This window comes from Ptiloglossa arizonensis, chromosome 8 (assembly GCF_051014685.1).
Source record: "Ptiloglossa arizonensis isolate GNS036 chromosome 8, iyPtiAriz1_principal, whole genome shotgun sequence".
In the NCBI taxonomy this organism is placed as follows: Eukaryota; Metazoa; Arthropoda; class Insecta; order Hymenoptera; family Colletidae; genus Ptiloglossa; species Ptiloglossa arizonensis.
This window is the reverse complement of record NC_135055.1, coordinates 21,212,879-21,237,449: the sequence shown is the minus strand read 5'-3', so window position 1 is coordinate 21,237,449 and position 24,571 is coordinate 21,212,879. Positions and strand designations below refer to the sequence as shown.

Sequence of the window (24,571 nt, the reverse complement as noted above, 5' to 3'; positions counted from 1 at the left end):
GCATACCAGCCTCGACTCGTCTCGACAAAAGCACCGCTAGCGCGCTCGATCGGGCATATCCGGTGCATCGACTGCAAGCGGAACGAAATAACTTTAAAAAGAAAACCGTGAAAAAACAACGAAAAGGAGACGGTTCAATGGAACGGGGAGAGCAAAGGAACGAGGGGGTGGTTACGGGGGTGGTCGATATTAAAAACGAAATAACCCGTTTGTAGACGCATCGGTGACTGGTGAAGAACGCGCCTTGCGAATAATAATACAAAAAAAAAGAAAAACCAGTCGACGAAAAAATAAAACGCGACGAGGCTGGTCGCGTCGAGGTGCAAACTCGTCGTCCATCTTTCTCCCTCTCGTTAGCGACCGATCGTTGAAAGGAACAGGTGAAACGAAACTCGTCCAAGAGCACGATTATTATTTATTCGTCAACGAACGACGGTAACGCTCGTTATCGCGAGAAACTATGAAATTTATCGCCCCGGCGTCTATACCGGAGTATCGTTCGATATTTCATCGATGTTTGCGCGAGACCGAGAATTTTTCAACGGGACGAACCGCGGCTAAGTAAACATCAAACGGGCGCCATGAGGGTGACTGTAACGAAATCCAAACGAAAATCTCCCGTCGGCCAAATAAACGTTTCATAAACGACCGCCGCCAGGGAAACAACCGAGAGGGGGCACAACGAAACAAAATTACGTTCCACCGGTTGCATTCTGTGTTGCACCGAATTTAAGAACGACCGAGCGTTCATCGGCCAGCGCCAACTTTGTCGTTGATTAACAACGATCGTCGACAGGTGTTCCCGGTAAGAGAACATTTATTCGTCCAGCATCGAGATCTCGATCCACTCTTTACTATCCCGAGCTTTCGGAAACAGAGGAACGAGATCCGATTTTAAAAACTGCGTCGAATAATTCTGCTAACGCGTCCCCGATCGGAGAATTTCAATTTTAAATTGGTGCCTACGATGTGCCTGGAGACGAGGTAGAGAACGATGGAAAAATTTGAGCAACGATTTTTTGTATTTTTTTTTCGAAGAACGGACAAAACGAGAAATTACACAAACGAAAATAAACTCCACCATGAGTCAATATTAGAGATCCAAAAGGGGGTTGCCTACCCTCGCGAGTAATAGAGTAATGAAATTGATAACTCTATCAATTTTCAATATTTTCTTCTTTTTTTTTTGCCCAATTCGGTGTACGCACACCCGATACGATTAACTCGTGCTAGTTTTTCCCTACCCCCGGTTTTTCGATATTTCCAGCGCCGTGTTCGCTAATAAAGGTACAAATTTTCATCGAAAATTTCACTTTGTCAATTTTTTCGCAATTTAAAAATCGACTGCCCTCGACAGGTTATAACGTTCCTTTATACCCGCAGGTAATAGTCAATACGATGAAACTCGATAAAATTCCATCCATTTTCGCATCGAGCTATTGCAGGCAGCCGAATCATGGCAAACAGTGCAACGTTGCCCGCGAGAGCACGTACGAGCGGAATTTAATTTGTTGGCCGTATTGTCCGATATGTGTACAATTCTGGTAATATTTTAACGTAATCTACAATGTATCCGTTTATCAATTTTCAACGAAAAATTGAATAAATTCGTCCAGCGTTATTTCTTCCTTAGATTCTCGAGGAACGTTCCATTCGGGGAAGTTGTTCTTTTTCCAAGGAACGCTGGAAAAAGTATCAGGTCGTTCGAAAAGTGATATCGTTTTCCAAAATGAAGAATATATAATTTAATAAAATATTTCTACGCTCTAAAAAAAATCGTGTATCGTTTTCACCGAAAAAAACGAAATCACTTTCCAAACAAAGTAATTTCGTCTTCCGAAATGGAGAATGTACAATTCAATAAAATATTTCTACGCTCTAAAAAAAATTGTGTTCCATTTTCACAAAAAAAAAAGCGAAATGACCTCCCGAACAACCCAATATATTTCGATCCATCGAAACAAGTAACTCGGATAAGGATTTCGAAAGACAGTGGCAGGTATCGATCGATACTCGTCGATTCGTTCCGGTCGAGATTTGTCGCGAATCTCCCGACTCGCGTCCAAATCTCTCCAAGTACGTTCTTCGTTGTATCCGCGCATCTGTCCGCGTAGGGTTAATCCGGGAATGATCCGTTCGGCAGGCATACGTCCCTCGTCAATGATTCATTCCGTGGATCCGTGGGTGGAATAAATTCACGGGCAAGATTCGAATCGATCCCGTGAGTGCATCCGGTGCATGTAACGTGCATCCCGAGCGGTGACCGTGCGACGCGAGCTTAAGCTGGAGGGAAAACCAACGGTGGAAAAAGTACCGAAAGAGGGGTAGCTAAAGGCCAGAGAGGGATAGAAAGAGAAGAGAGAGAGAGAGAGAGAGAGAGAGAGAGAGAGAGAGAGAGAGAGAGAGAGAGAAAGAGAGAGAGAAAGACGGATGGGGTGTGTTTCAGTACGCTGGCGCGAACATATCGATCGATGTCGGAAGACAGCGTTGCAGGATGAAGAACCGCTGCATCCGCGGCTTAGTCGACCATTCCGTCAGAACCGTATGACAAGACCACTTCACCGATCCACGATGATCGAGCACCGTGAACGATCGAACAACACCGATGCCCCGACGATGGATCGGGAATCATTGTTCCAAACTATCGACAAATGGATCGTAGCATTTTTTTGTTTCACACCGGTCGACGCATGGAAGGAGACACATCCGAAACTCGTTTCGAGGGGCTACCTGGATAGCTCGCGAGCCACGGGAACCGGACGAACCCATTCGAATCCGAGTGGTGCACTCGACTGGTAAGGTTTCGATGCGTCCTACGTGAAATTGATCGGTAATATCGCCATTAGTTGTGAAACCAGTATGCTCGATGTAGTCGGATATCTCGGATCTTGGACCGCTACATTGGGCAAACGTTGCTCGAAACGAGAACGATAAAGAATTTTTCGGTACAGTTCGCGCGCGTGTTATCTCGCGTTTTTTTTTATGGTACGAGGAGTAACGGATTCGGCTCGGAATATTTGAGAATAATTGAAACACCGACTGTACATTGTACGACCTGTTTGTAACGTTCCGCGCGTGGCTTCTCGGTTGCATCATCGGGCGTGGAGTTACGCACGGGGACGATTCGGAAGAAACGATATCGATGTCACGGATCAGTGGCACGGATCGAGGCGTATTCGAATTATCGTGTTTCGAGAACCTTGTTTGCGAATTATTACGCGGTGGTACACACTTGCTCGGTTTTCGACGCGACTCGCTTTTAAGGAAGATGTTCGATGCCTCTGGTCGTGAGTGTGATCCTTGCAGCAAGGATCGCGAAAGATTCGAATTTAAACCGTGTCTCGTTTGTACCGACGAAGAGGAAGTATTCCGCGTAGCTTGTGTTTGTATAGCTCGACGAGAAGAGAAAAGATCCCCGAGGGGCTGGTCTGAGCGCGGTGGGGATGAATCGAGGCGACGAGTCGCGTAGGTGTCCGTTTAACGTTTCAAAGGGAGCGAGATTGTAAAAGGATCGCGATAATCGGCATCGTGTCGTCGTAGGAACGATTCTCTCACCGTAAGGATGTTTTATAATTCGTCGAGCGGTACAATTTTCCCTTCGTCCCTTCTGTTGGAACGAATGCAACAAAGATCTTAAGGGTGCCAGATGTCGATGTCAGTTTTAAGAACTGTCTCCGTATCGGCGCGGAAGGTTTTGGTTTTTAATTTTAGTCGAGTTCCAAGTCCAGAGTCAGAAAGACCACGCGACACTGTCGTTCACATCGAGACGTATCACTGTATACTCATTTCTTCCAACTTTATATTCTTATATATACAATAATTATACTACTGGATACACGAGATCCTTGCATATTACGATAAACGAGATATTATAATCTGAACTTTACAACACCTTCCGTTGACGAGAAATGTTCCAAGATCGAGAGACGAGGGTTCGTTACGAGATGGCGGATCTTTCGAAATCAATATATCGGCGGCGCGAGCTCTCGAACGCGGCGCGATTAAAATCGATCGAATTGATTCGTTCCGATATCGAGAGTGACCGAGTGCCTCTCGTGACCGGCTAAATAGGTCGAGAGTTTGGCACACGGAATCGCAGATTGCTGTTGCCAAATTCTGCGAATGCCTCGCGCTGCGGGTCCGCGAGCTACATGCATCGCCGATGCACGCGTCGCTCGAGTGATCGATTCCATCGACGTGTTGTCGATTCAACCGGCTGCGGATCGCATTAAAATCCCCCCTTACGGTCCCGCTAACGTTTTCCTTCCCCGTCGAGTGGATTCCTCTTCCTCGATAAGACCGAACGAATCGAGACGACCATTTTCGACCTTTCCTCGAGATACACAATTATCGAGCCTCCTTCGTTTTCGTTGGATCCCGATACTTTCGAACCCAAGTGTTTCTACAGGGAATCGTCGTAGAAGAGTTCAGACATTTCGTAATTCTACCCACGCTGGCGCGTACACCGACCAAGATTCCTATTTACGAACTTTACCTCCATCATCGGTAGAACAGCATCAATCTCAATGTTAATTCGTCCCCGAGCATCTCTGCGAACTTGACCCCGGCGACCCGCGTTGAACGTACTTCTCCCAATCACGTTGAATTCAACCGAGCAAGACTCGTTCAACAATCTCGAATATTATTATTTCCACGCGACGAGTTCTCGTTTATTTTTCATCGATACGCGAATCTCGAACACGTTTAAAAAAATTATCGTTCGATCCGAACCGCCCGAACGGATACGACTATTGGGTAACAATTCGCTTGGTTGGAACTCGAGTAAAGAAACAACTTACTAAAAATTTTCGACCACGAAACGTCGTGAACGTTTTCGAACGATGGGTGTCCGTTCGCGCGTGTTTCGAGAAACGGTACACATTTCTCTCGTCGAGATATTAATTTATCCGAGACACGCGTCGGTTTAGAGAACACGTTCGGTCTCGGTGGCCTCCATTTTTTACAATTCCATCGATTCGAGGGGCAAGAGGAGAGAAAAGAAAAAAAAAAGAAAAAGTGATACAGTATTCGCGTTCCAGCGTTTCTTCGTACGTGAAAAGTGTAAGAAGAAGAAACGAGACTAGACGGAGCTGTCGCGCGTGAGCGCCGGAGTAGGAAAAATTGAAGACCGGAAATCGCCTATTGGTCCCGGAAACTCGGCCCGTCTGTGAAGGGAACGATGCGAGAGCCTCGAGAGATGACGGTGGATCTTGTTTTCCGAGGCATTAATTCGCCTGGACACGAGCGAACGTCGGAAATGGCGAAACGCGGTCGTGCCGGGGATGTCGATTCAATTTTCATGACGTTTCTCCTCGCGGGGACCAAAGTTTCCGTGGAGGAACGTGGAGAGGGAGACGACGAAACGAAACTCGAACAAACGAGCTCCGCGTAACTCGTCCTCCATGCTAAGAATCGCGCCAAAGACCACCGCCGGTGAAACGCGCTGAAAATTATAGACAACTCGAAGAACAATACCAGAACCCGTATAATGGCTCCTCTCTTCGTTACGACTCGATCGTTTTGTTTTTCTTCGATACTCGATCGTTCAACTTCAAAGCGTGCTTAACTTTCGTGGCAAGTTTTCGGTTAAAAAATATCCTGAACCGTAGCTCGCCTCCACGTTATCGAACAAGATGAAAATTGAGAAAATACGGAAGTATTTAGCATCGTGTCTATTGCATCGAGTTATTTGCAGTCATTTTGTTTTTTTTTTGGTGAAAATGTAACACGATTTTTTCAGAGCGAAATGTTTTATTAAATTATATATTCTTCAGTTTGGAGAACGAAATCACTTTCCGAACGACCCAATAGTAACTTTAATATATACCATCAGAAAAACCATTAACCGAGGAATGCACCCGGACCGAGATTATTAAAATTGTAAGCGATCTGCGACAAGTATCCGACTTGTACCTTTTCTTCGTTTGAATAACAATGAATCCTTCGCGAGTACAATATTCCAGAACGTGAATGGAGCGATCTAGACACGATGGGTCGAAAGGGACCCAAGGAGTGCACCAAGATCGAATTTAGAAGAAATCTGCGACCAATGTCGCGTCTTTCCTCGAGTGGGTAACAATAATAATAATATTGTCCGTGCACAATATTTTCTACGATACGAAGGTCAAAGAGACCCGAAAGAATTAGTACGTGCTGCGCACGACGCGCCATACGGCGAGGAGTTAATAAAAGACAAACAACGTTTCGCGACAAATTAGACACGAAACGCTACTGAAAAGAGGAACCCGGCGGGCGCGTGTAGGCAACGGTTAACGGGCGGTATTAATAAGTTAACAAGTGATAAATAACGCGGAGAGGGAATCTGGCAATTCGTCGAGTGCCTCGAGGATTACGAGGGCGGCCATAACCGCGAGGTTTCCGATGACAGCTTACGTGCCCGAAGAAAAATGTTCCGGCAATAAAAGTGCTAATTCAGACGCGCGCGCTCACATCTGGAACACGTCCTCGCAACTTTGTCGCCTATCCCGTACAGTCTGCGCGCAACACGTGTTTACCGTGTCTACCAGCGTAACATCGTTTAGTCCGCGTTACAACGCCCAATTTCACGATCCAACGATCGACTTTCGATCGTTCGTTTCGATCTCCGTGGCCCCCATGGGGGCAGGATACCACCGTGTCCCCGGTTCGTCGATTCATTTACAAACAAAGTCTCCGATGTCTTCGAAACTCGTGGATTTTTCTATCGAGCGAGGATAAGAAGATTCGCAGAGACACGACCTTCACAGCTCGTACATAATACGATATCATCCGATCGGGAACACCGGTCTGCCAATGAATAAACCAACTTTTAATTTATTCAAGTGCGATTCATCGTCAGCGGTTGACGATATTCGATACTCGGTGTCCAATTTTCATTCGACTTATCTTCTCCTGAACATTGTCGCGGTGTATCGCAAACACCGAGGTTCCAACCTTGGCCTTATTAATAGAATCGCGCGATACTCTAATGCCGCGAACGCGTTAAAAATGCTCTCTCGTTCCTCGTCAAATGTGGATCCGTTGGAGATACGCGAGTCAATTTTAACGCTATTGATACGCTAATGGTATATATTTAAAATTCAGGAAACACCCTAGAAATGATTCTTCGATGGAAAAGTATTCTCCAAACGTAGAACGTAATCGTCTGGTTCACGAACGAACGTTAACATCGTTCGAGAAACAACATTTCTCCAAGTCTCTACAATACACGTATCTATTCGCTAAGAGCATTCACCGGATAAACGCTACGAAAGATACGCGTGATCTCTGGTGTGTTCAATATTCAGGAAACCCCCCCAAAAAAAAGATTCCTCGATGTAAAAAAAAATCGTTCTCCACACACAGAAGGAATGTCAACACCGTCAGAGAGAAATCTTTCTTCGAATCTTCTCTACAATAGACTCGCCTACTCGGTGAAAGCGGTCGGCAGACGGGTAACCCGGAAGACCCGGCGCGTTCAATATCCACGAAACTTCCGCCGAAAAATGTCGTCGGGAGAGGATTCTCCAGGCATAGAGTGCGCCGAGGGGTTGAAAAAGATCCGACTCGTCGGTCACGGAATTTCGTCGGAGAGCTCCGGGGCCTGGCGACGAGGTTGTTCGGGGAATTCCACGGGACCCTTCTACGTGCATAACTACCGTCTTGATCTCGCAATTTCGGGAACTCTCGTCGGCCACAAAGCGTGCAAAGGGACCCGGGGCGGGGGTGTCCGACCGGGCTGAAAAGCTGAAGAGGGTCGTCGGCTGTCAGGCGACACGTAGCCGTCGCGGGGGCAGTGACACGTAACTAAGATGCAAAGACCCGACCGGGGAACGAAGAAAAATAGCTGCCAGCCCGGCGACACCGCGAAACCGACGGAGAGGGCCCTCGAGGGCCCTTCCACCACCTGGGTCTCTCTACGAGGAATTACGAGAAAGGGTCGATTGTCTCGCACGGAAGTTGCCTACCGAGAACGATATTCCGAATACGCCGAGTAATCACGGGAAACGTTGCGACGCCAATGCCCCTCGATACAACGACGGATCTCTACCTCGATACAACGTCGTACACTCGCGTATTCAACCCGAGCGAGTTACGACCGTTCGATTTTCGCGAGTATCCGTGTATCCTTTGTCAAAACGAGTAACAACGATCGTAACCCTTCGAGCGCGATCAACGTCTACTGCGCGCGCGAAACGCCCATCGGCGTTCAAAGCCCGTGCGTTCTTAATACGCGAGAAGCTGCCCCGCGCAGAGCCTACGTTTCAAAACGAAAGGTGCACGAATCGTCCGGATCGCCCAAACTTCGACAAGGTTCAACGATCGATTCCAACCCGTGTAACATCGATCCCCGTAGATCCATCGAATCTTCGCCACTCGAGGAATCCGCTGGAGAACTCTCCGGTGGAAAATAACGAGGCGCGCTAATCAGTATCTAATGATACATCGAGTGTCGCAAGTACACACTCGGTGGAGCGTATCTCCGGTGTGTTAAGCATCCGACCTAATTATTTCGAACTCGACCCGATGCAGGAACACCCGACCTCGCCGCGTGTTTAACGAACAGTCGAACCGAGCGAAGACCCACCGGCCGATAATAACACCGCGGCGCGGAACAACGACGATTAACTCCAATTATTCGTAACAATCGTGGCGGTCCGCTTACTCGTACCGCGGGAGTCTGCGCGTTATCGGGGCGTGTTCGAACCTTCTCTGAATAATTCCACGTACGCCTGTCCGCCGTCGGTGGTTTCAGCAATATTTCCAGCCCGCGAGGCGGACGTTGACTCGTGTGTGTATATCCAAGACGCGACTACCGAGGGGAATCGTTTCGGTCTCGGAGGGCGATACGACCTTTCCCACCGTCGGAGATCCTCGACGTCTCTCGAGAAATAAAGAACGATGTATTCTCGTTGAACGTCTAGAAACCGTCGTGCTCGTGGAAACGAATTAAAAGTCGCGCGGATACTAGCGCAGTGGCTCCTCGTACCCGAACTGGGTGCACTGTTTTGCGCGTACTCGTGGATACGAAACGTGGAAGTTCACGCGAGACAGAGATCGTGTTTTAACAATGGCCGCGTGTTTGGAAAGATTTCACGACCGTCTACTCGAGCGTTGAATACGAAATATCGTCTGTATTCCTGACGTCTCGAACGCGTAGAACATACTCGAAACTCTGTACGGAAAAGTAAGATCTCGAACGCAGTGGAAATATTTTAAACTGTGTACGGAAAAGTAAGATCTCGAACGCAGTGGAAATACTTTAAATTGCGTAAAGAAATGTAAGATCTCGAACGCATTGAAAGTACTTGAAACTGTGTACGGAAAAGTAAGATTTCGAACGCATTAAAAATATTTTAAACTGTGTACGGAAAAGTAAGATCTCGAACGCAGTGGAAATACTTTAAATTGCGTAAAGAAATGTAAGATCTCGAACGCATTGAAAATATTTTAAGATCTGTAGAACGTAACGATTTAAAAAGAAGACGAGTCGTTGATAACGACCCGAGCAGGTTCTCGAAATACAAATTTTAAGTGGGAACGGGAATGGACGAAATCGCACATTTAGGGGACAAAACGATCGCAGTGGTTCTACAGGGGACTAGAAATCGTGTATTAAAAATAGCCACGTGTCGTTGGAGATAGTTCGACCTCTTCCCGGCCGCGGCCGAGTTAACTCGGGCAAGGTTACGACTCGAGATTACGACAAAATCGCGCATTTAGACCAGCGTGTTTGTTTTTCTTTTTTCGAACCGTTTCTAAATATTTAGGAAACGAACGTTGCCCTTTCCAGACCGACCACGGAGCGGAACCTCGCACAGAGGAGCGGTTAATCCGCTCGTATGATAAACTTACGATTTTTTTCCCGCCGAAAGCCCGGTGCAGAAAGCACGGGAATTCCCTTTAGTTCTCATTTGGACGGCATAACTCCTAGTTAAAACGGAATCTGATTTACCAACTCGCGTTTCTCTTCATTTGAAGGGCCAGACGCCCGAACGCTGTGGAAAAATGCTGCCGGTTAATCCAATCGGGGAGATCGTTATTCGAAATTAATGGAAAAAAGACCAGTTCGGTGCGAAATATAGTATATCCAGTCGCGTTACTATCACGATTCTCGTGCTGTAAAAGCGCGAAACGATACAAGTATCTCGAGTAATCAGTGTCACGTGTTTCGAACACCTCGATAAAAGGAACCGAAAAGTATCACACGGATGTATTCGAAGATCGGTATCGACGAGGTGATCTTTCGTTCGATCCTCGACAACGACAACGGTTTTGTAACAAATGTCAAAAGAGAAACTACGTTTCCATTGTTCCCTTTGTCCGAGGCTTAAATCTGTATCGGTGGAACTCGAAACTTCGATTATCGAGAGAGAGAGAGAGAAAAAAAAGAGAAATTAGGGTTTCAGATCCGGCGAACGGTAGTCCATTGTAGTCGATCGTGACAGCGATCTAGGCGCGATCGTGCAATTTCGCCTCGTTTCCCATTTTTGACAACATACCTCGCCCCGAAACCGCGACGATGTTTCGTCAGGGACAATTATCCGCAGTCGGTTTCAACGGTACCGAACAACCGACAATTCCAATTAAATAAAATCGATCGTTGCAATCAAAACCAACAATTCGAATCCGAAACAAGAGACGAAAAATTGAACGAATGCTACAACCGAAAGTTTGCTCCGAACCGTTCTACCATCAGCGACCGCATTTATCGGTAAACGATTTTAATGTTTCGATCCCTCTTCTTCTATTCTTTTGCTGCTCGTATAAAAAATCCATAGCTCGAGTTAAAATGCTCGTTCGTAGACGAAAATCCGAACCGAAATTACTCCATGAAGTACACGTGCACGGTTCGATGCATCTACCCGGCAACGGACGACTCTAACCCTCGAAACGGATACACATTTTCCAATTACGCGAAAAAACTGTTGAAAAAAGCTCTCCTCGATCGTCCACGTGTCCTCGGCGTGTATTCGAGCCCCTCGAGAACCAAGGGAACAATTTTACCACGTTTCCGATTCATCGTTCCTCGAACGGTTACCACTCGTACCACGCGCTACGAATCGCGTAACAGCGACTAGGTTGCTTCACCTGTTCGTTTCCTCGTAACCCGTAACACTTATCCTCCATTCGACGAACGAATTCCACTTTTCGTTGGTTGCGATATTCCGGTTAGAATTCCAGCTGGATAGAGTCGCGTTGTTACCGACCGACATTTCAAGCGGTTCGCGAGTCACACCGGGAGAATTCTCGAGCAGCTGGCAAGTACTCGGTTTCAGGGCTCGAAAGGTCGTATCGAACCTCGATATACGTACACCGGGTAGAATCGCTCGCGATGGAAGAAGGACGACCTTTCTCTAATCGTTACGGACGTGGCGTTATATTTATCTCGCCCATCGCTCGTGGCCACGGTGCAAAGTGCATCGATGCTGACCGCGACCGTGCGTAATAAAACGCAATGGACATCGTGCGCTCGTATCGATCGTTTTGTCCTTCACCGGAAACGAATTACGCTCCTCCCGTTTCGTTCATTTTTCTCTTTTTTTCGCGCTCTCTCGCCACGATCGCCACGTTTCCGTTCCAACGTTACGCGGACGCTTAGAGGCGATTCGCAACCGAGAGGAGGAAATTCGAACGGAAGGAAGGGAGCTGCCATAAATTTTTCATTCGATACCCACTGGAAGCCCCGAGGCGCCGCGCGAGATTCCTCCACGTTGATAACGAACGACCACCGACTACGCGCAGATTCGATAAAGATGGCGACGATAAGAACACGATGTTGTATCGCGACCGGTAGCGATTCTCGCGGAGTGATTTTTTCGTTCGTTGATAGGGGAGCTCGTCGTGACGTGACGTTGAAAACCAACGAAGACGACGAACCGAGTTCCAGGTATCATTGAAACCGAATACGCGGTTAAAAGGTCGCGGTACGCTCGTGAAATTCCTAGCTGTTTCCCTCAGCCGTTTGCCCCACCGATAATTAGATCTTAGCGTATATATCGCGTTTCGTTCCGGGACGCAACCCGCCACGGGGCTGGAATTCAATCCCGTGTCTTGTGATACCCAACCGGAGTCATCGGGACCCGTAAACGACACGTGAATCATCCAACGAACGATTCGCGTTACCATTTCACGTTTCGTGTGATCTCGTGGACATTGGATTCGGGGCATTTGAAGATATCATTTTTAGAAAAAATTTCTTGGGAGTTGTTTTTGGAAAAATCGAAGGGACGAGTTGCACGAGCGAATCGAAGGTACGAACGAAGCGAGGGTAGATCGTTGAACTTTATTTTTCAAATTAAACATTCCTTGTCTCTTGGAAAAAACTCGAAACGAGTCGTTTTCTTCCCGAGTGAAATCGATAGAATGTACAGTGGAGAGAATATTTAACGAAAGTTCAACGCGTGGGGTTAATTTTTTTTTTCATTTTTACGATTTTGGGTTACATTGACTACCAGCGACTCGTGGAGCGATAAGAGACACCGATTAGAAATATACCGGTCCCTATGAACAATACTAAATTGATACACTAGCTTGTTCGATAAGATTCGTCGTATTTTCCATTGCAAAAAAAATATTAGACTTCGACTTTGAATAACTGTCGACAGATCTACACGAAACTTCTTCAGAGAAATAGAACAACGAGCCTGTTAGCTCCATTTCTTATCGAACGACAAAACTTATCGAGCAACCTATTATGCGGGATTTAAAAATCACCTGCTCGCGCTACGGTGATAATGGCTACACACGTGCGCGCTAACGATGCAAATGGGTTAATTATTTAACGAAGAAGAAAGCGACCGTTCGACCAACGGACCGTGAGATCGCGTTTCTTTACAATTTCGCGAACATCGCTCCGTTCCATTGGCCACGAAGAAGGAACTTTTTCATTATCGTTTTCGCGGTTATTGAAACGATCGATGTCCTCGATCGAAACGAGGTAAGAACAAGGCGGACCATTCGATCTTCGTTGCTGCGAACGATCCTCTGATACGATTCCGTGAACAAGAGGAGCCTCGATCGCGCTTGTAACGAGAACTGATAAAGAAACCGGCGCGGGTTTTAACGACGTTCCGCAATATGGAGGACGGGAAATTTATAGAGGGGCGATATCTTCTTCCCCTGCGTGGCGTTCAGCTTCCTCTGAAACGCGCCGTCGAGAAAAAACGAGACGACCGAGACTCCTAAAGAACGTAGAGAGCCAAGTTTAAAAAAGAATGGTTATTACGCGTATAAAAGTGAGATCGGTTCAAGACGACGACGAGGACGACGGCGAGGACGACGACGAGGACGAGGACGAGGACGACGACGATGATGATGATGATGACTGTAATAACGCTGATGCCGTGTCGTTCGATGGCTCCTCGTTTCGCAAAGAGTCGTCTTCTCGTTCTCTCTCGCCCGAAAAGAAACTTTGGAGTATTCCGTGAAATAATATCCAGGGTAACCGACGAGAACCTAACTGAGAAAATATTGTTTCACGGGTAAAGAAAAAAAAGGGGGTGGTGATCGTTTCGAAGGGATTCTTCAAATTCGATTCCTTGGTTCTCGTCCTCGAACGTACGACGAAGTAACAGAAGAGTCGTCTTCTCGTTCTCTCTCGCCCGAAAAGAACCTTCGAAGTATTCCGTGAAATAATATCCAGGATAACCGACGAGAACCTAACTGAGAAAATATTGTTTCACGGGTAAAGAGAAAAAAAGTGGGTGGCCATCGTTTCGAAGGGATTTTTCAAATTCGATTCTTTGGTTCTCGTCCTCGAACGTACGACGAAGTAACATTTCTTTTGGACGATATTTGTCCCCCTCGATCTTAAAATTCGAACGTACCGGTACTGGTGTTCGATCGTTACTTTTCCACGGTTCCGTTGGATCGACAAAGACCACCGTCGATGAAGATAACGATAACAACAAATCGAGGTCCGTACGCCCGAGGAATAAATTTCACGGTCGTCCTTGCTGGATATTCAACGGAACCTAAGACGTCCACGAGTAATGAGACGAAAGACCGAGGAACGCTGGAAATTTGAATAAGGATAAGGTTGTTCTAGATGTTCTTCGGGTGATATTCAGCAGGAAATGGAGGAAGCCCGTTCCGTGTTACACACGATACTGTCTGTCCGTTTTTGCATAAATGTCTGCATAAGAGGGCCGCGCATAAATAAAGGCTCAGCCGTTCGCGCCACAGAAACACAAGAATTAGGCAAATCGGCGCATTACCATCCCCGCGAATCATCTTCGATGCAGTGAACCCGGCGATAACGTTGTTGCTCGGATTTTTCCAACGTTTCGACCCGTCGGGATTGTTAATAATTCACGAACCGAGGTAACAAGATACCAAGCGACCCTCGAAACAAAGGAACGACATTTCGCTCGCTTTTTATCGACTTCTTTCTTACCACCTTTCGATCCTCGAGTAATTTTCGGAAACGGTGAACATTCTCGTGGAAGAAAATTGTCTCTCGGAGAAAAAAAAAACGAGTAACCTCGAGATTATGGAACCGATTAGAAATTTAACCCGTTTGACCTGAACTACGGAGCCTTGTATTGGGTTCTTTGGAAAGTCATTTCGTTTTTTCTTGGTGAAAATGAAACAGGATTTTTTTAGAGTGTCTAAATATTTTATTAGATTATATATTCTCCATTTTGGAAAACGAAATCACTTTCCGAACAACCCAATAGTATCATTGTTATCGAAGAGCAGAAAGACGATAAATTCGAAGAAAAATGTCCAAGTTCACCGAATCGATTAACAAGGTGAAGAAAAAAAGATTTCCAAGTAAAAAGAGTAGATTTTGGATCGAGAAACGATAAGAGGGTGGACATTATCTGAATTCTATAAATTATTTATTCCATCTAGGGGCTTGCAAGCACCGTGTAAAATCCCTGGGTTGAAACTTTTGTAATTTTATCAAGCGTCCCGTGCCGCGGCGGAAGTTCCCTAACGAACAGCCAGGTAGACAGGAAATCAAAAACTGGCCGAAAGTTCGTGCAAGGATATAACCGCGAAGAGGAGCGACGTCGTTTTATAAATAAATGAAGGACTGCCGCGCGATAACCGAGCGAGCGCGATAATGTCTACCGGTGTCGTTACAGTGGGAGAAGTTTGTATAATTAAAAGCATGGCGAGTGTTACGCAGACACGAGGAATCGTTGACAACTGTCGCGAACGATTCGTCGATTGATCGATCCTCGATCGAGAACCTCGATGTATTGATTTTTCAATAGCATAATTTCGTGAATATTGAAAATACGTAACTTGAAAATTTTCTATGCCTTCGATCTCGAATTTAGGTTTGAACGATTGGCTCGGATAGCTCGATTCGTCGATTGATCGATCTTCGATCGAGAACCTCGATGTATTGATTTTTCAATAGCATAATTTCGTGAATATTGAAAATACGTAACTTGAAAATTTTCTATGCCTTCGATCTCGAGTTTGGGTCTGAACGATTGGCTCGGATAGCTCGATTCGTCGATCGATCGATCTTCGATCGAGAACCTCGATGTATTGATTTTTCAATAGCATAATTTCGTGAATATTGAAAATACGTAACTTGAAAATTTTCTATGCCTTCGATCTCGAGTTTGGGTCTGAACGATTGGCTCGGATTGTTGTAAACAGAGTACAGAGCGATAAGAGTGATCGTGGTAAAGTCATCGTGGTGATTTCGATAGACTTGTCACGATTAATAGCACACGTATCTGTGTTCGAATGATCACCTTGGACAGTTGTTAATAATAGTAGGTTGTTCAATGAAGAACTTAGTAAAGTACAGAGCGATAAGAGTGATTATGGTAAAGTTTGAGTCATGGTAAAATCATCGTGGTGGTTTCCACAGACTTGTCACGATTAATAGGACGGATGTTAAAAGAAAAATACTATAATAACAACTAACGAGACAATGAAAAAGCTACGGTGTTTTTAGTAGAGTACAGAGCGATAAGAGTGATTATGGTAAAGTTTGAGTCATGGTAAAATCATCGTGGTGGTTTCCACAGACTTGTCACGATTAATAGAACGAGTGTTAAAAGAAAACTACTATAATAATAACTAACGAGACAATGAAAAAGCTACGGTGTTTTTAGTAGAGTACAGAGCGATAAGAGTGACTATAGTAAAGTTTGTATCGTGGTGAAATCATCGTGTTGGTTTCCATAGGCTTGTCACGATTAATAGAACGGATGTTAAAACAAAACTACTATAATAATAACTAACGTGACAATGAAAAAGCTACGGTGTGTTTCAAGGACACCTCTTGGTCGAAGAACCTGTACCACATCGGTACCCTAAGTGCAAAGAATCGTTCCTCCATTGTTCAACCACGCGTACAACGAACGATTAAGCGACGAACGATGATCGAGGAGACTGACTCGTCGAATCGCGAAAACGTTACGATATATCTCCCGGTGGATAATAGCCCGCGATGAACCGTTCTCTGATATTCCATCGCTCCACTCGATCGACCTTAACGACTGTTTGTGTCGTATATATCGCCACGAAAGTCCCTAGCCACTCGGAAGAGATTTATGACGGAGTTCAAGAGGCAGGAGACACTTAGGACCATCGCCTACTTATCCCCGGTCCTACGGCATCTCGAACATGTGGGTAGACGGAATGTAAATTCTCCTAGCCCCAATGTTTTATTTACGGTCTCCGCGGCAAAAACGGCATCATCGACGAGTGTACGGATGAGATCGATCGCGGAAGAGTAGACGAGTCTGCAGACGCGTTAAACAATGCGAATACCACGACTGTACGAGTATTAAAATAATTCGGGATATGACTTTAACAATACGTCCAAGTACGAAACACTTGGAAAGTATCTCGTCTCTCGAACCCTCGAGAGGATACTGACTCGTTCAATTTTTGGAAACTTATTCCAAACTCGCGGAGAAATGTTCAAAAGCTCGATATTCGTCGAGGAGGAAGAGAAATCGTATCGAGAAGAAATCGTTTCTTCTTCTTATAAATTTCGGGCACGGTCGGGAAGAAATCACGATAGGTTGGATAGTCGAACGGTGGTTAGACAAGAGTGTACAAGGATCCAATTCGGGGAAGATTGAGAACAGTTTGATAGAACGATCCAGTCCAGAAGCGAAAATCTCCTCCTAATTGCAGAAAGCACGATAAAACGATCTTGGTCGAGCGCGTGCAATTTAGTTGACGACGACGCCTCGGGATAAAGTCTGGACGAGTGGTTTCCAGGACACCGGTCCCGATAATCGCCTCCTCGGTCACAGTTAGGATTCGAGGTCGCGCCAGGACACCAGCCCTTCGCGTTCACGCATCAACAGGTGAACGATCGTCCTCCTCGGGGTCTACGCCGAGCGCTCGTCCCTTCCACGGAGATCCTACTCGTTCTTCGTTTCAGCTCCAGGGGGTTTTTCCCGCATGCGCGCGGACCACGCTCGAAACCTTTCGCAAGGGTCAATTTTAAAAGGTACCGCGCGCATAAAAAGAATCTCGACTACGAACACTTGCTCGGTCCTGATCGTATCGGCTGGCTGCAACCCCCCGACACGTTTTATTAGGTTGTTCGAAAGTCGTTTTGTTTTTTTTTTTTTTTTTTTTTGTGAAGACGAAACACGATTTTTTCGAGTGTACAAACATTTTACTAAATTATATATTCTCCATTTTGGAGAATGAAATTACTTGAACAAATAACCCAATATATAGTAGGAATTGATTTTGATACGTGCAGTACGCATTGTACAGTACAAAGTAGCAGATGGAAAGTCATTTCGTTTCTTTTTGGTGAAAATGATACACGATTTTTTTCGAGTGTACGAACATTTTATTAAATAATATATTTCCAAAGTTTCGGAGATTCTAGAGTTACTAAGATCGTCGGAGCATCGTGAGGAACGACACCGAGAAAAGAACCGAGGTACTCGTGGTTCGAAGAGACTGAACGGTGGAGGAGAGGTTCGCGGATTGCCCACGTGTTCGTCCAGATAGAAACCGAGGATAACCGATTCGTGTCCGAGTCGCGTTTCAACGACGAAGAAAGAGGAACGGGATAGACGTTGGAAAAGGAAAAAGGGGTCAGAGAGCAAAGGGTAGGAAACGAGAAAGTGTAGAGCGGATTGGGGCGGCAAAGCAAGGGATGAAGAGAGAGCCAGAGAACCAGAGAGTCAGAAAGAGAGAGAGAGAGAGAGGGGCAGGGCACCGTGGCCAGATCAATACACACGACCAACCCTGTAGTAACGCATAGAATACCTTATTCATAACATACCGCTGTGTCCGGTGTTTTCTTTCCAGCCGACCGAGCACCCATCCGCGTCGCTCTGCTCGGGCTGTATTTACGTCGGGTTTTTTGAAAAAGACCTCAGGATTAAAAGAGATCCATCCGAGACCCTCCGGGGATTACGGAGCGGTTTGGCCGTTCTCCCGCTTGTTCGACGTTTAAGGCTCGGCTTAACTCTCCGCGATCTGGGAAAATGTCGGTGGTTGGCTCGCTCGGAGGCGCACCGGGCCAGGATCAAGGAGAGTCGTGAAGACTCGCTTCGTACGTGGAGCATTGTTGCCCGATTTTTCTTTCCTTTGCAGTATCTGTCGCGGTTCTGCGGCGATTCGGTTCCTCCGGAGCGTTTAAACGTTCTCGCGCGGCCTCGACCGCTGTTTGCGGTGAAACACAATCGACTATCCGGTGTAACCGTAATTACGGGGTTTACAGAGTCCCGTTCCTCGGATGGAATCATTTCGAAGCACACCGTGAGCGAGATCCGCTCGTTCGTTACCGAGCCTACGTGCAAACCGGAACGAATCTTTCAACGAAACGATCTCCGACTCCTACACGGAACTTGGATGATCACTTTTTAGAGAGATTACTTCTCGCGGAGGACTACTTCTTCGAGAAAACCACTTCTCAGGCGAGACTACTTCTTAGAGAAGACCACTTCTTACGGAAGACCACTTCTTTGAGGAGACCACTTCTTACAGAAGACTACTCTTTACGGAAGACTACTTTTTAAAGAAGACTATTTCCTACAGAAGACTACTTCTTAGGGAAGACTACTCGATACGGAAGATTACTTTTTAAGGAAGACTATTTCCTACAGAAGACTGCTTCTTAAAGGAGACCACTTCTTAGAGAAGACTACATTTTAAAGAAGACTATTTCCTACAGAAGACCATTTCTTAGAGAAGACTACTTTTTAAACAAGACTGTTTCCTACAGAAGACCACTTCTTAGGGAAGACTACTCCTTAAAGAAGATTACTTTTTGAAGAAGACTATTTCCTACAGAAGTCTACTTCTTAGGGACGACTACTCTTTAAGGAAGACTACCTTTTAAAGAAGACTACTTCTTAGGGAAGACTACTCTTTAAGGAAGACTACCTTTTAAAGAAGACTATTTCCTACGGAAGACTACTTCTTAGAGAAGACTACATCTTACGAAACACCACTTTTTACAAGAGATTAATTTTTACAGAAGATTACTTCTCCTAGAAGACAACATCTTACAGAAAATTACTTCTCATAGAAGGGCTACATCTTACAGAAAATTACTTCTTACGGAAGACTACTTCCGACAGCGGACCACTTTTTGCAGAAAATTACTTCTCACAGAAGACTAATTTTTACAGAAGGCTACCCTTCCCCTTTTTACGAATATTCCCTCTCTAACGCGCACCGATTGTCTATCGTGGATGACTCTGGCCAACCGAACGGTACTTCAGTTTCTACGAAGTGACTCCGGTCGTAAACAGGTCGCTCTTTAGGACCAAAATTCGATCCTTTCTCCGGGTTAACATCCCAAACCGACGAGCCCTGCCAGTACCCGTCCGCGTTTACGAGTCTCTTCGTCGTTCGAGCCGACCTAACGCAATAATTCCATTTTACGGCCGCAACGCATCCGCGATTTCGCGCGTTGCGTTTCACCGCGTTTACGGAACGATGAAAATCCTTTTTGTTTCGTATCGTTGCACGAAAATCTGGCAACGATTGTCACGAATACGCATTAAGACTCGAAACATCGAAACTCTCGAGCACCGATCACGCGCGAAAGAAACCGAGGAACTTCCTCGAGCTGCTAAGAACACTCTAGTGTGGTGTCTTCCATCGCTCCTTAACTCCTGAGATTCGGTTTATTTTTCTAACTATACTTACGTATACCGTTGTACTTGATACACCAATACAATAACTACACTTACTTTTTTCACTCCCCTATCCTTTCTGTCTCTCTCCACTCGTCAAACACCAAACTTATAATTCAGTTAGATATATCATTAACCCTGTACTCGATACACCAATATAATAAACACACCCGTTACTTCTCCCACTCCCAAGTTCGATCTTCCCCCACTCCTCGCGCGCGAGATTCACCGTATTTTCTCCGGCTTCGCTCATCGTGGATAGACGCTTAAATACGAAACACCAACGCGTCGCAGAACGCTCCTACTGTGTTCCCATTCGCTTCAATTTACTCACCGCGTACTCGAGGATGAATCTTCCCGTACCGCGGGTTAACGAAAAGAAAATTAAAAGAAAAAAGAACGTCGATTCCCGGGATCGTAAATCGCGCGACGAACGCGGTCATCCGTTCGCAAAAAGCGCGGCAACGCGTCGACGGGGACAGATTAAATTCGAGAAAGCTGAAAGCGGTTTCGCTCGCTTCGATCAGATACGTTCGCGCGGGTTCGAAAAGCGGGCCACGTAATGAATTCGTGCGCCCTTCGTCGATGACCTGGTTCCATTGCGAACGACGCTATGCTAAATGAAGGTACGACCTTCCGCGCGAGGGTCGCGCGAGGTCACGGAAGATTAGTCGCCGCTCCTTCGCAAACCTGAATTCTCCACGGTGAAAATCCATCAGAGTCGTCCACGGCCCGCTCCCTTGCTCCGTGAATTAACATTCACGACCCGTTACGATCCATTCGAGTCCTGGATTCCCGGTTCGAAACGATATCGACGCGCTCTTCCTCTCGCTACCTTCAAGTGGAGACCGGAGGGAAGAAAAAAAAAGAAAAAGAAAAGAAAAAACGGCATTGTGCGACGCCGAAGCAACGTTCGGGTTATCGAGAATCCACGAGCAACGATGGAGAAACGGTGAAACGATTCGAGCGTCGTCGAATGTGACAAAAAGAAAGATCAGTCCTGCGTTAAGGGCGATGCGGCGGTATCGGTAAGTAGAGTAGTTTCTCCTTGTGCTATAAGACTCGGAAGAGCAGCGTGTCTGACCCGATACGACACGCATCTCCGTCCAGGACCGATTTTTCCTATCCCTGGAACAACTCTGGAATACGTGGAAACATCTGCTACGGTACTAAGGGAGTAAATTAGAAGAGAGATTGCGTGAGTAGTATTTTTTTCTTCCGTACTTTTGTAAATAAGTACTCCCTCCAATTGATTTTCTAACGTTGAATATTTTTATATTAGTAGCAATGTTTGGAAGGAGTATGCTATGTGAAAGTATGAAATGAATTAGAAGGAAAAAGTGTGGGTAGTAGTTTTTCTTCCGTGCTTTTGTAAATAAGTACCCTTTCGAATTTCTTTTCTGATATAGAATATTTTTGTATCGGTAGCAATGTTTGGAAGAAATATTACGTAACGAGTTCAAGAGAAAGATTCTAGCAAAGAGTACATAACAACGAACGACAAATCGAGGGTATTCGTACTTCTTGAGGTCGTCTTCGGAACAGAATAAATTAGAACGATACAACCCTAGATAATCGAATTAGTTCTACCACGTGTGTCCTCTTTATTTAACAGTCGCGCGATTTAAACGCAAATTCCTGCGACCATTGCAGAGAATCGAAATCGAACTTGAACGAGGAGGTAAGAATCCACTGTCTTTATTTCTCTCTCTCTCTCTCTCTCTCTCTCTCTCTTTCTTTCTCTTTCTCTCCATTTCGATGAAATCGTTTCGGGGAATTCCAGCTCGTTAAATCTCTAATTCACGAACACGGTCCTGCGCCCTATTCAAACGGTGAACATTTTTTCGCGGACACGAACACTGGAAAATAACTGTCTCCCCGAAATGGAAGATACCAATGCGATGCGATTAAATCGGAAAGTCGATTCTCTCCCCGCTAACGGGATCTGACAAGGCGAACGTGCTACTTGCGCGTCTATAGAGGTCGTATCGATTCTTGCAGGAGGAACTCGCTGACAAGGTTACAAGGTTGCGCTAATTGAGGGTTTTAATTTCCTGTCCGCCCACCCGAACCGCCGATTTATTCGCGCGGGCGCGTGCACGATCCCGAGAACTGGTAACAATGTCCACGAGAGTTTCGAAGCCATTTTGCGAAACAAAAAAAAAAATATTTGCCTTTCTCAAATATTCCAGAGACGAGAGTTGGCGTATAATTTAGCAAAAAGTTAACGCGGACCGGTTTGCTCGCTCGAAGGGATTATCAGAGTTTGGCGAACGATCGATTCGTTCGATGTTATCGTAAAATCGACCACGTTGAAACAATTGACGGTACAAGAAGCCGGTTCTATCGCGAGCATTTCTAGGACTTCTGGAAAGACCACTTAGCGAAGTGTCCGATAATCCTCCGTGGCATCGTTGCCACGTAAAATCTACGAGGTGTTAAACTCGCACGACCGCGTGGAACAATGTGACGAGTTTCAATGGTTTAAATGCGTAACGGGGTCCTCGAGTCGCGGACAACGATTACGACAACAATCACCGCGGCTCTTTATCATCCGAAATTGTAAAGGGAACCTCTCGGAAGGTATTCACGGAGGAGCGCGTGGAACGAGCCTCGTGGTCTCGTCTTATTCAAATTTTCGATATTGTCGAGGATCCAGTGTTCCAACGCGGCTGCGCGACGATAACAAATGACCATTAACCCGTTGAAAATACGCGTAAACATGTAAATAGCTACGTGTATCGTCCTGGAGGCCTATCGTATTCTTTACGTACGTAAGTTACTCGATACGCGCGTTTCTCGTTGTTCGGTGATTTTAGATAGGTTCTTTCTTTCGTGCACTGTTGCGTAATAAAATATTTCCCGTATCGGTCCTCTTGCTCGTAGCAAAATTCCCGTGGGTTCTCAGGGAGGTGTTTCGAGAAGGTAGAGCTCGCCAGGTGAAAAACCTTCATCTTCGGGGAGTGATTTTAATCACCGGAGAAGGAGAGAGAGAGTCTCGGAAAAAACCACTGGAATACCAAGAGCGTTACATCCAGCGTGCGAACGAGCTGCGAAGACACTCGAGACGATCCCGTAAATTTCAACTGACAGCAAACCCTTCGAGTCCTATTCTTTTCGTCCTTCTCCTCCTTATTTCTCTCGTCCGTCTCCTTGTTCTCTCCTTCTTCTTATTCTCTTCTTCTTCCACCGTGGATAGCAAACTCTGCGAGTCCTCCTCCTTATCCTCTTCCTCCAGCCCCTTTTTATCGTCCTCTTCCTCTTCCTCTGCATCCTCCAGCTCGTCGCGCTCCTTTGTGCCACGAGATGGCCCTTGAGAGGCCGCCATCGATGGATCGTTTGTCCACGAAAATAGAAGCCCGACCCGACGTGTCGCCCGGGACGCTAAGACGACGAAAAGTCGATGAAGAAAACGGAAAGAGAGGGACAATCGTTCGTAACGCGCCCCATGACCCGTGGACGATAGACAATCTCGTTTAAAAATAGTGACGAATTCACGGGGAGAACATTAGAAATTCACGAAACAACTTCAACGTGTAACGGTAAGCGTCGACGAAAAATTCATCTCGTTCTGTGACTGACGAGTTCGAATAAGATGAGAAACTATCTCTTCGTTGAGAAAAAAATGGTGAGTGGTGACGTTGACGATCTTTGGGAGAAAAGAAAACCAGTGCTCGGTTCCATAATAGTCTCGAAAGGCTTACTAAAACCACGTTACACCGTGTAGAGAAAATTTCGAACGGTTGATTTATCTTTTCTGGGAATAATTATAAAAGACCTTGAAAACTACAGGAGGAAAGGGCCGATAAAGTGCTCTATACCGTACCGAAGGTCTCTTTAAAATCATGTTACACCGCCCGAAGAAAGTTCCGATACGCTAATTATTTTTTTTAATTTAATTAGAAAAGCTGACCTTGAAAGCTACAAAGAGAAGAAAGGTGCTCCATAATTGTTCTAAAGACACAAACCGTGTTACCAGAGTAACCTTGGTCACCTGGAGGACCAAGGAAACTCTTTCGATTCTTTTCCAGGTAAATAATTTTTCTTTGAATCACACAAGCTGACCTTGAATGCTCCAAAGGGAGAAAAGGTGCTCCATAATCGTTCTAAAGACACAAACCAGGTTACCAGAGTAACCTTGGTCACCTAGAGGACCAACGAAATTCGTTTCGATGCTTTTCCAGGTAGGATCGTTTTCGCTCCAAAGTAATCAATATTACCCATTTCCCTTCGTGTTCGACTCTCCGCTAAAGAAAATTCCGATCCGGTAATAATTTTAAAAAATTTAATCACACAAGCTGACCTTGAAAGCTCCAAAGAGAGAAAAGGTACTCCATAATCGTTCTAAAGACACAAACCGTGTTACCAGAGTAACCTTGGTCACCTGGAGGACCAAGGAAACTCGATTCGATTCTTTTTCAGGTAAATAATTTTCTTTAAATCACACAAGCTGACCTTGAATGCTCCAAAGGGAGAAAAGGTGCTCCATA

At 45.8% G+C, this 24,571-nt stretch overlaps 2 protein-coding genes across 2 annotated transcripts in view; both read right to left on the bottom strand.

Annotated features, from left to right (window-relative positions):
• The window catches only part of LOC143150331 (uncharacterized), a 61,527-nt gene that overhangs the window by 36,169 nt on the left and 787 nt on the right, over window positions 1–24,571 (bottom strand). The gene's annotated exons all lie outside the window — the stretch shown is intronic.
• On the bottom strand, window positions 19,187–24,054 carry LOC143150413 (uncharacterized). The gene is made up of 2 exons (XM_076318679.1): window positions 23,995–24,054; window positions 19,187–23,465 (listed from the first exon to the last, which is right to left on the bottom strand). Exons 1-2 carry the CDS (start codon window positions 24,026–24,028, stop codon window positions 23,164–23,166), a joined length of 336 nt encoding a protein of 111 aa, XP_076174794.1. The 5' UTR covers window positions 24,029–24,054; the 3' UTR covers window positions 19,187–23,163.

Bases quoted from the DNA above. Each gene is read 5' to 3' on its own strand.
- LOC143150413 (XM_076318679.1), bottom strand. From the start codon at position 24,028: ATGGAGCACCTTTCTTCTCTTTGTAGCTTTCAAG. The intron at 23,466-23,994 runs GTCAGCTTTTCT...TCGTCGTCTTAG, and splicing joins TTCTCTTTGTAGCTTTCAAG to CGTCCCGGGCGACACGTCGG.